At 42.8% G+C, this 12,500-nt stretch overlaps 1 protein-coding gene across 1 annotated transcript in view; it reads left to right on the top strand.

The window, feature by feature from the left end:
* Positions 1–4,011: 4,011 nt before the first annotated feature.
* LOC138958656 (calcyphosin-like protein) overlaps positions 4,012–12,500 on the top strand; it is a 20,690-nt gene continuing 12,201 nt past the window's right edge. Inside the window, exon 1 of the mRNA XM_070329880.1 lies at positions 4,012–5,452. Within this exon, the coding sequence (XP_070185981.1) occupies positions 5,089–5,452 (364 nt within the window). The 5' untranslated portion in view covers positions 4,012–5,088. The remainder of the gene's footprint in view (positions 5,453–12,500) is intronic.

Genomic DNA, 12,500 nt, shown 5'->3' with positions numbered 1-12,500 from the left:
AAAAGCTTTCCGTAAAGAGCGTACAACTTATAAGGAAAACGCTTGAGTCTGGTCTAAGGTCATTTCTGTATTGTTTTCCCCTGTTACCTGCGACTCCTACCTCCTCTAGAACTTTCGTGTGCACTGTGGCTTTGATTCAAGGCGTGGGCGGTTAATTGAATGCAACTACCAGCACAGATAGTAATTTCTTTGTTGTCATGGGGTTTTTTTCCTTAAAAAAAAGTTACTTTGTTTGTAGGTTAGTCAGTGTTGGCATTAACCAGGACTTTCCGTTGTTTTACCGGTTTTCTGAGAAAATCAAATTCCCGTATCTCATCCAATTACATCTCATGAAGATCCATCGACCGTATTTGTGGTTTTTGCTGGCTTGTTTTTTTTCCCCTGGGGGGAAAACATTGTTGAAGGACAGCTTACGAGAAGATGTTTTTCTTGTCAGAATGAAAGCTTTGATAATCGCGATGAAAGTAAGGACAAGCATTACACGTAAAAATATTTCTTAAAAACTTCAGTTGATACTGATCGTTAATGAAATAACATTTTACCACGCCCTCATCAAACTACAAAACACAAAGGTTTGTCGGTCGCTTTTTTTTATTAGAAAAACATCGATCTTTCACATACAAACCTTGACAATCGCGAACAAAGCTATAGCGGATTGAAAAAAAGAAAACAAGCACTAAAGCTGTAACTTATTGGCAGCATCAAATAACAAACCATCATCAAATAACATCACGTGAATGTTTATCAACCATTCCTCTGGAAATATTTTCATGAAGGGCAACGAAAAGTTGTGTTGTGGGGAAAACTATCTTGAGTATTGTGAACTACTTCTTCTTCTTCTACGTTCATGGGCTGAAACTCCCACGTTCACTCCTGTTTTCGCACGAGTTGGTTTTTTACGTGTATGACCGTTTTTACCCCGCCATTCAGGCAGCCATACGCTGCTTTCGAGGGAAGCATGCTGGGTAGTTTCGTGTTTCTATAACCCACCAAACTCTGACATGGATTACAGGATCTTTTCCGTGCGCACTTGGTTTTGTGCTTGCGTGTACACACGAAGGGGGATAAGGCACTAGCAGGTCTGCACATAAGTTTATCTGGGAGATCAGCAAAATCTCCACCATTAACCCACCAGGCGGCCGCGATCGGGATTTGAATTCACGACCTTCCGATTAGGAGGCCGATGTCTTATCCGCTAGGCCACTGCGCCCGTTTGTATTGCGAACAAAGCTCAAATGCGAACAAGAAGAGAAATTGATCGTCAAAGGCACCCAACACCCGGCGTTTCATAAAACGTGAACGCGTATCGACCCTTGTTTTTGTAAAGGCAATCTAGAGGTGTGTTATCAGATCAAAAACCTTGAGGATCACAAACATGAACTGAAAAACAACACAAAAAACTTTACTGAAACAAATATCTCTCCTCAAATGACATCAGAAGAGGAAATCTCTCAATCGTTACTTTGAAAAGACATTCTTCAACGAGGTCTTACGAGGACAGTAGTTGTTTGTAGTTGAATTACTCTGAGAAATATGAATAAAGCACATTCATAAACGTGAACTGTAAGCGAACTTGAACACAAAAATACAGCTAATTATCAGCACCAAATACCATTTTTATTATTATTATTATTACTAAATACCAAACGCTCGTCAACTTTCATCACAAGAAGGTCAAAGGGCTTTCTTGAATGAAATCTTGCGAAGAAAGTATCATGTGTTGTTGGTTTGTTGTTGTTGTTGTTGTTGTTGTTGTTGTTGTTGTTGTTGTTGTTGTTGTTGTTGTTGTTGTTGTTGTAATGTCCAAGAATATCTTACGAAGAACGGTTTTGTCACTGGAATAAAAACTTCACCAACAGACCACGACCTATCTTTTCTAGCTAAGCAGAGAAAAGAATAACACGAAATGAAAACGCTTTATGGTGATACAAAAAGATAATTTGCTAACATGCACAACGACATTATTGATTTTTTTACATCCTTTTGTCCAAGCTTTCCTGTTGACGGTGGCAACGCGTGTCAAGCTGTATTGTGTGTCTGTGAGATTCTCGCATCGTCGCCAGTCACGAGTAGTTGGAAGGACGTGACTGATTTGTGCGGATCAATACTTGCGGTGATACATTTTTGTAATAAGCATTGTGTTATGCATTCTATATATATCATGCATGTAATTGTGCTCTGATTTCCTATCTTCTTGCTGTCTGCCTGCTTGCCTGTCTGCGTTTCTTGTCAATCTTTCTGTTTGTCTGTCTTTCTGTCAGTCTTTCTGTCTGTCTCTGTCTGTCTCTTTCTCTTTCCTCTTCCGCCCTGTTTTCTTGGCATTCATCTGGTTACTGTAGTCATCGTTGCCATCTTACTCTTCCTCGTCCACATCATCATCATCAGCATCATCATCATCATCATTCATCGTCGTCGTCGTCGTCGTCGTCGTCGTCGTCGTCGTCGTCGCTGTCCTAGCCTTTTGGCGCAGGCGGTATCATCACCGTCTTACAGATACCAGTCTTGCCTCCTTCTCTGGTGTTACGTGACCATTCGGATCGACCTACTCTCTTCTTTAAAGGCACAGTCTTTCCCGTTATAACAGTTCAGCTCAACATTTTAGATCTGAGTAGGCTTTTACATGGGAAAAGACCATCTCTCCACTCAGACACATACCAGAAATCAACAGCCAATCTGCTTCCTGTACAGCGTGGGAATGTTTTCATGAACTGATTTCTCAGATTGTCACTAGTGTCATTTAAGACATTAATTCATTAAAAAAAAATTCCCTCTTTGCACAAAATATTGTTATTATATATCACTTAATTTGCTTAAGCATTTGCCAGTTTTCACTGACAGTGTTCGGTTCGCGAATTTCTTATTTCAGTCGTTACTGTTACGCTGGAGTTTAGTTTTCTCATCATTCTAAGCGTTTGTGTTCTACATTGATGAATGAATGCTTTTTATATCGAAAAGGTTACTTACCACTAGTTAAAAATTCAATCTTACACAGCGCTCTTGATAACCTAAGCTTCTGAGAAACAACGAACCCTTGTAAAAACTAAAAACTGGTTTGATCCGTCTAGAATTTGCTGACGAAGCCGTGATGGATTTATAAATTTCAAATCGTGATTTCCAGAAGAGCTCGTTTTCTTTTACTTTGTGGAAATCAGAACAATTGAGTCTATGTTAACCTATTACGTTTGATTCCATTAGGATCTGTTGAGCTTGTTTTTATGTTTTCAGAGACCAGCACCGTGAACGGAGTATAAGGACGTAGGGATTGAAAAAAGGACTACGCCTGTCGTTTCTCCAATGACACAGGGAGGAAAAACAGCATATCGTCTTACCAGCCACACCCTGTAACGACGTCTTCTCTTTCTCCCAACTGTCAGAGATAACTACCAGCTTATGAATCACCTGAACGCATCTTCTCAGGAGGACCTGCCAATAAATGATCACTCCTATTCTCACCTGGCTGCAGGATAAAGTCACATCATCAATGCTGCTTGCACCTGAAATCCATTGATTTCAAACATTCTGCTCTAAACTCCTCGTCTCCTCTTCTTCCTATTACACTGGTGCTTTCAGCCACTGAAGTTCTACTGGTGTCTTCCACGAGCGAATAGGAGTGGGGAGTTGCCGCTATTTCCTACAACGAGTAAGTATACGCTAGTGCCTACAACGAGTGAAGAGTTACGCGAGTATCTACATCGAATAAATTTACGCTGCTATCAGTATCGACTGAAGAGTTATACCATTACCTACAACGAGTAAGTTTACGCTAGTGCCTGCCACCAGTAAAGAGTTACGCTGTTTTGTTGGTGTCTGCAACGAGGGAAGTCAAAATTGGTGTCCGCAACTTACCAATAGTGGCAATACAGTTACGCTTGTGTCAGCAGCGAGTGAAGTAACGAGAGACTTGATGCTGGTGCCTGTAGCGTGAGAAGGAGCCAGTTGACAGGTCGCTGGTGTCTGTAACGAGGCAAGTTCTATTGGTGTCCTTGACTAGTCAATAGTTACGCTGATGTTGGCAGCGATTGAAGTTATATTGATGTCAGCAACGAGAGACCTGATGCTGGTGCCTGTAGCGTGAGAAGAAGCCTGTTGACATGTTGTTGGTGTCTGAAACGAGGCAAGTTAAATTGGTGTCCACAACTTGCCAATACAGTTACGCTGATGTCTGCAGCGAGTGAAGTTATACTGATGTCAGTTACGAGAGACATGCTGGTGCCTGTAGCGTGAGAAGAAGCCAGTCGACAGGTCGCTGGTGTCTGTAACGAGGAAAGTTACATTGGTGTCCGCAACTATAGTCAATACAGTTTCGCTGATGTCAATACACTTACGCTGATGTCGGCACCAACTGTAGTTATACTGATGTCTGCAACGAGAGACTTGATGCTGTTGCTTGTAGCGTGAGAAGTTTCCAGTTGACAGGTCGCATCTCCGTTGCTTCGTTCGCGGTGATCAAATTGTTCGTTGAAAAGCGTAGCCGCCGATAACTGAGTGAGTGCTAGAGACGGCGAGTATAAAGCCTGGCGTAAAAGTTGGTTCGCTGCCTGTGTGCGCTGCTTCCATTGCATTGCCGCTCGGTTTCGGTTTCATTCATGCTCGCAAGTTATAGATCGCTACAGCGGAGAGGCCTTTGAGAGGACAAGCTGCTTCGATTGTGTTTGCTTTTGATCTGTGTCGACAGGAAACTGCTTGTTCTTGTTTTCGCGTGCATTCTGTGACCGTTGATAGAAAACAAAGCAGTTTTGCTTTGGAGTTCTGAGGTAGAAGTTTGTTTTCGAGTTTCACGAACACATTTGTTGTTTTACGGCAGTGTGAAACACTATCTTTTTGTCAAAAACAGAATTATTCGGTTTAACTCAGAAGATTTGTTTAACCGCATTTCTACTTTTCCTTTAATTTTGTAAATTCCAACTGGGGAAACTAAACAAAACACATCTTTTTCCGGTGGGCGACTGTCAGAATTACCACGAAAGTAAACACGCATACGTCATACGTCAGCAGCAGGAGATCAAAACGCCAATCTTCAACTTTCATCAAAGCGCCTTTGTTATCATCATCGCGACCGTTCTCAAAAAACACACATCACAAACCACCATGTCAGAATTCGCGCGTCAGGAGGTTCTGGACAAACTCAGGGAGAAATGCCTGAAGAAGTCGTGCGGAGCTCTCAAACAGCTGGGCTGCGTCTTCAGACGGATGGACCACGATTTCTCCAAGAAGATCTGCTTCCAGGAACTCCGCCAGGGCCTGGAGGTCTACGGAGTGGACATGTCTGAGGAGGAGCTGAGGACGCTCTTCGACGCCTTCGACAAGGACAAAAACGAAGCCATCGACTTCAACGAGTTCATGTTGGCCCTGAGGCCGGACATGTCCCAAAGCAGGATCAACGTCATCAACGAGGCCTTCGACAAGCTGGACGCTAACGGGGACGGGGTGCTCAAGGTGGATGACCTTAAAGGTGGGTTTGTGTTGTGGTTGCGGGTCTTTCTTTCTTTCTTTCTTTCTTTTCTTTATTTGGTGTTTAACGTCGTTTTCAACCACGAAGGTTATATCGCGACGATGTGGTTGCGGGTGGAGTGTGTGTGTGTGTTGTGTGGGGTCGTTTGTTTGTGTGTGTGGGTGGGGGGGTCGTGAGTGTGTGTGTTGGGGGTCTGTGTGGAGGGGGAGTGTGTGTGTGTGCGTGCGTGTGTGTGTGTGGGGGGGGGGATTTTGTTCCTGTGTTTGTGTGAGGGGGAGAGTCTATGATGTGTATGGATGCGTGGAGGGAGTAATTGTGCGTGCGTGTGTGTGTGTGTGTGTCTGTGTCTGTGTGTCTGTGTGTGTCTGTGTCTGTGTCTGTGTCTGTGTGTCTGTCCGTTCTTGCCTAAATGTTACAGTTTTCTTGCTTCTTGTAGTCCTCTCTGTCTGTCTCTCTGTCTTTGTATCTGTCTTTCTGTCTGTCTGTCTGTCTGTCTCTCTGTCTGTCTGCCTCTCTCTCTCTCTCTCTCTCTCTCTCTCTCTCTCTCTCTCTCTCTCTCTCTCTCTCTCTCTCTCTCTCTCTCTCATGATGTGTGTATGACTCACGTGTGCATTTTTGTGTTATTACATCCCCGGTATAGGGGTGTGTATAGGTTTCGCTCGATGTGTTTGTTTGTTTGGGTGTGTGTTTGTGTTCGCATATAGATCTCAAGGATGAACGGACCGATCGTCACCAAACTTGGTGAACAGGTTCTATACATTCCTGAGACGGTCCTTACAAAAATTGGGACCAGTCAAACACACGGTTAGGGAGTTATTGGTGGATTAAAATTATACAAGGACTTATAGAGGAACATCTTCATGCTCAAAGGGAAATAACCATTCTCACTCAGTCACTGCCACCAACTGAGAAGGTTATTTCCCTTTGACGGGGGTGTTTTTCCTACCTCGTAGGAATTTCTTGTTGTTATTGTGTTGGGTTGGGTTTTGTTTTTTAGTAATACTCGTGTGCGTTAGAATGTATATATTGGCATGGGGCGAGATAGAGACAGACAGACAGACTGACAGACAGACAGACAGAAACAGACAGAAACAGGCATAGAGAAAGAGGGAGCGAGAGTTCATAAATACTAGAATAAAATAAAAAATTACAAAATTAAATAAAATAAACTTCACGGTATAGAGAAAAAAACAAAACTAACTCAGTTAAGTGCGCAACTATGTTTCCCCGCATGTATGCAACATTTGTACGTTAAACCCAGTCAAACAAATCTCTGAATTGGCAGTAACATAGAATTCCAATTAAACGAAACGAGGTCGTGTAATCGACTCCACGACGCAAGTGATATCTTGCTATTAAAAATGCCAGAATTGACATCATCGGCTTTTGATCAAACGTAACGTGAAAATGATGACTTCTTGCAATACTTCTTGCGAGCATGAGAGTGACGTTGCAAATGAGATTTTAAACCAGAACTTGTCGCCGCGACCAGCTTCAAAAAAGAGATTTTTCATGTTAGGACGACGACAAATTGATATCGTGATTTTCTTTTTGCTTGGTGAAACTGTGAATGCCGGTGTAACACGAAATGTTTACTCCACGAAAAATGTACTCCGGAGTAAATATTTCGTACAAAATTCTTACTCCGAGTACACCTTTCGTACGAGAAAAGAACACCCCAAGGTACTAAAAAAAAGTACTCCCTCCACGAAATTTTGACTCCCCAAATTTTTACTTTCAGTAAATATCTCGTACGCGAAAATGGGATGCGGGCGAAGGGATAATGCCAATATGTGATTTCGCGCAAACAAATGTCGCTCTACCCTTCCTCCACCCCTTCCACCACCAAGACTAACATGGGACAGGGGAGTAAAAGTTGCGTACACCTGGCGTGGGCAGTAAATTGCTCGTGTTAGGGTGGAATCATTTATTCGTCAGGGGAGTAACATTTTCGACCGAAATGTTGACTCGGAACACACCTGTCATTGCAAGTAATTTTCTCGTGTTATGGGGGAGTAGTTTTTTCGTAAAGGGAGTAAACTTTTCGTACGAAATTTTTTCTCCGGAGTAAAAATCTCGTGGGAGTAATTTTCTCGTGTTACACCGGTGTTACGGCCGGTTCTGACTCCCGTTTGGAAATGTCTCTCCTCGGTACGTTCCTGTAACCTAAACTCTCCCCCGGGAGGATCATGAAGTATGCCCAGTATGTCCCCCTGGGAACAATTTGAGACAACAGAGTGTTCGTTTGCTTAAATTCACACACACACACACACACACACACACACACACACACACACACTCATACACAAGCATATGAAGTGTAGAGGGTAGCGCTCTATATATGCATGCGTCCTTAGACCAAGGCTCGTTTTAAACAGAACTCTCAGATTTTCTTTCCATTAAACCGCTATTTTGCTTGGTGAAGCTATGAATGCCGGTGTAACACGACATTTTTACTCCACGAAAAATGTACTCCGGAGTAAATATTTACCTTGGAACTTACGGCGATCATCACAAACACACACATTGTTATGTCCGGTCAAGAATAAAAGCTGGTTCTTGTGTATGAATGTGTACGTGTACGTAAGTGGAAATGAGAGTGCCTTGGAGAATGATGAGCATACGAGCGGCGATTATCCTTTTTTGAGGATGAAAGTCGTTTGTTCATTAATTTCAATGCTTGTTATTCCTCTCAGGTGCATGCCAGGAGAAAGGTTCCGTATTACTCTCGCTTACTCCATTACACATGTCATTTGCATATAGAGCGCTTACTTCCCTTTGGTTATTTGATCTCTTAACAGCGCTCTGCCTCATTTCGTTCAAGATTCTTTCAGATACTTTCGAGGCGACCCTGTAACAATGTGTGTGTTTGTGTGTTTGTTCTGTTTAAAACCAGTTTTGATCCATAAGGACTATGTCCGGTCAAGAATTAAAGCTGGTTCTTGTGTATGACTGTGTGCGTAAGTGTTTAGTTAGAGTGCCTTGGAGAGTGATGATCATATGAGCTTACGGCTATCATCCTTATTGTGAGGATGAAAGTCGCTTGTTCATTTCAATGCTTGTTATTCTCTCAAGTGCCAGGAGAAAGGTTCTGTATAACTCTCGCTTACTACATTACACATACATGTCCAATGCATATAGAGCGCTTACTTCCCTTTGGTTATTTGATAGCTCTCTGAAGAGTTTTCATATCTAACTCCTTTACTGACATCAAAATCAAACAAAACAAATCGTGACTCCAGACATTGGCGAGTTGGATCCAGAAGCAACGCTGGCAGTGTTCCAATTCATGGTCGTGGTTCATTCTGATAATCCTCGCTCCACGGCTAGCGCCAGTTGTCTCTCTGACCGAACGCAAAAGTCCTACGCGAATCTATCAAAAGAAGAATACAGAGTGATCTCCCATATGTTGTTCACGAGCAGTGTTCGCAAGACGAAAATGATTGCAGATTGGCCGACTTCGACAGTGATCTCCGTTCTGTTCTTCACAGTTATGATAAAGACATCGTTCTAAGGTCAAAATAAGTCGAAATTTTGGGACTGCTGCCGGAAGGAGACCGTAATATAATAATTATGGTTTCATCACTGTCAAAAAATTCGTCTGCTCCAGCGAGGGCCGAATCCAAACGGTTGATTATCACGTGACACTTATGCCATATTTAGAGTTGTTTGCTCAGTAAATACATCCGCGAAAAATAGCTCGCTTGAAACTGTCTAAAATAAAAATTCCTCTGAAATTCAAAAATTACAAAACACCATGAAAAATCATTATCGACGATCGCGAATCTGCTTACATCCATAACACATTACAAAAAGCTCTAAATATGTATACAAATCGGTTTCCTTGCCAGACAAGGAAACTCAAGGCATCCTGTCAGGGAGAGAATGAGCCGAACTCATTTTGACCTGAGGTCAGGATGGGTCGTGGTTATCAAGAACACTCGAGTCAGTTGGTATGAGTGTCTTAATCAAGGTACTGAGAATAAGTCATCTTCTCTGCGAGCTGGCGAGTTGGCGATTTGTATCCAGAAGCACCGCTAGTGCCAGCAATGCTTTAATTGATTATTGTGGTTATGAAGTACACTCATGTCAATTGGTATGAGTTTTTCTTAATCAAGGTACAGTGAATAAATCATCTTATCTCCGAGGCTTAAAACAACACGAAAGCGGTTGATATCAAGACCAATAGACACATTTGCGTTGAATATGTGGTTCCATGGAACTGTGCAGTATGTCTAGGGCGTCTTAATCAATGTTCAACCAATAATGTATCTTCTCTCCGATGCTTAGAATACTACGCGAATGCGGTTTAAACTAAGACCAACCGACAAAGATGCGAGGTAACAAGTGGTTCCAGGGTACTGCATGTGTAATCTATGATTATGTCCATTGTGTCTTAATTAAGGCACAATTATTCATCTTCTCTCTGTGGCTTAAAACTACACAAAAGCGGTTTAAACCAAGACCAACAGACAAATATGCGTTGAATCAGTGGTTCAAGTGTACTATGCATCACGTGTCCAATGTGCACTAGTTGTTTCCAGATACACTGTTGCATGCGATTTATTTACTGATAGTGTTTAGTCTTGAGAACTAGTCTGAGTTCAGACCAGTCAATCACTATAGTAGGCCCCCCTACACGTGTTGTGTCTGTTTTGGTTTTCTTCACGGTTCTTTGCAAATGTTAAAACGGCAAGTGGCGGTTTATATCAGGACCAATAGACAAAGATGTTTATGCAGCAATTATTAAGTGTGCAGTAGATGGCTTACAAGGGCGGATCCAGGATCTTAAGGAAGGGGGGGGGGGGCACACCCAAACTTTTTTGCACAAACTTGAAGGCGCGAAGCGCATGAATTGAGGGCGCGAAGCGCCCGAACATGCTAGGGGGGTCCGGGAGCATGCCTCCCCGGAATTTTATTTTTCAAGGAAGCAAAATGCTGCTATCTAGGGCCACCTGAGCTCAGAAACTGTCATTCAATCAGTCATGGTCAGTCTTTGGGGACCTTCTTTCCATTATTTTCTTTTCTCTCTCTCTCTCTCTCTCTCTCTCTCTCTCTCTCTCTCTCTCTCTTTCTTTTTTGTCTTCTTTTTTTGCCCCCTAAATCCGCCAATGGCTTAGGAATCGTTGTCAAGTACCACGTAAATGTGATGTATGGGAAGTATAAACGAAATATTGATCATGAGACCCGACCCCCCGACCTTGTATTACAAAATTATGAGTATCAGTTTTATAAAGCTCGTCTTAATTGTTGTGAGAATTGGGAACAGGGGGGGTCGGGACTTGGGGGGACAGGCAAGCAAGCAAACGGGTAACAGATAAACCGACGGAAAGTCGGGAGAACAGAGAAAAAGAAAAAAAGTCATACAATTCACAGAATTAAGAAAAAGAAAGAGGGAAAAGACAGACAAATACAGGAAAAGAGGTACAAGTAAACAGGTAGAAGCGAGTATATATGTTATATTCACTCACAAATTTGGAAATGCATGTTCTGTTTCTTTTTTTCAAAATGGAATAGTACATATATAAATAAACTATTAGTTTCATTGAAAAAGAAGATTAATATGGACAGACTTGAATTTCAAGCATGTGAGCAAACCATACATATAGGCAGAGACATAAATAGAAGAGATGCGAAGCGCTGTCTTCCCGCTCGCGTTATCTTCGCCTACGGCAGGGGCAAGTAATCCTCCCACTGGCGCCAAGCTCGCGTTATCTTCGCCTACGGCAGGGGCAAGTCATCCTCCCACTGGCGCCAAGCTGGCAGTTGTTGTGTTTTTAAAGAGTTATAACTGTTTCATAGAAAATCATAGATAATAAAACATGCAACCTGTTAATTATTTGCACTCAATGTATGTATGTCTCTGATATAGGCTAACCAGTACATTTTGTTCCCTGTCTGCACAAAATTACAGGCAATTATCCAATCAAACATGACACACCAACCAAAGCGTCAGTTAACTCACGTCATGTTCGACATTATTTTGATTCCAATTTGCCGCAGCGTGCAGTTAGCCTCAAATGTCATTTTTGTGTGTGTGATTGACAAGTTGAGCAATTACAAACGGCTTGTCGGGCACTAACCTCATGTTTGCAGGCGAAGGAGTTTCGCAGAATTCAGCCTTCAGGGAAAATTGCATGTCCTCACCTCGTCAATTTTGTCAGGATTACATGAGATGCTGTTAATGCTGTTTTCACGACATCGTAAAGAACGTGATTGTAACGTTCGGAGAGAGGATTCGATTGTATGGATGTGTGTGTGTGTGTGTGTGTGTGTGTGTGTGTGTGTGTGTGTGTGTGTGTGTGTGTGTGTGTGTTTGTGTTTGTGTGTGTGGGTGGGTGTGTGAGTGAATCTGTGTGTGAGTGTGTGCGTGCGTGCGTGCGTGTGTGCGTGCGTGCGTGCGTGACTGTCCGTCCGTCCGTCCGTCGGTCTGTCTGTCTGTCTGTATCTGGTTGTTTTATATATGCAAGGCAGGCATACAAACACGTATTACCAGCAAATCCGGTAAGAATGCGAAGATAACCTTAATTTTGTTACAACGAAAAGATGAATAGTGTATCCCTCTTGCAGTGACATGCAAATATGTCATGTTCGACGTTATTTTGAATCCAGTTTGCCGCAACGTCCCATTCGCCTGAATATGTCAAGCTTTTGAGTGATTGAGCAAGTTGAGCAGTTGAGAAATTACAAACTGCTTGCAGTGTCGTAACCCTATGCTGGCGGGGAAGGGAATTGCGTGGAAGTAAGCCTGCCACGAGAATTACATGTTCGCGCATGATCAATCTTTCCGGCTGGATGAGATACAGGTTTTTCTGTTGTTACGACATCGCAACGCAGGCGGTGATTTGGTCTTGTAATGTTTTGTGGGACTGGGAGGTTTCGATTTTGTATGGGGCCGGGGGCGTGTAGTGGGTAATTGTGTTTCTTGGTGTGTGGGGTGGAGGGGAGGGGTGGAGGGATGGGGATGTGTGTGTGTGTGTGTGGGTGTGTGTATATGTGTGAGTGAGTGTGTGTGTGTGTGTGCGCATGGGTGTGTGTATATGTGTGA

This window comes from Littorina saxatilis, linkage group LG2, assembly GCF_037325665.1.
Source record: "Littorina saxatilis isolate snail1 linkage group LG2, US_GU_Lsax_2.0, whole genome shotgun sequence".
Lineage (NCBI taxonomy): Eukaryota > Metazoa > Mollusca > Gastropoda > Littorinimorpha > Littorinidae > Littorina > Littorina saxatilis.
The sequence above is the reverse complement of the archived record's forward strand: the minus strand, read 5'-3'. Positions and strand labels throughout refer to the sequence as shown.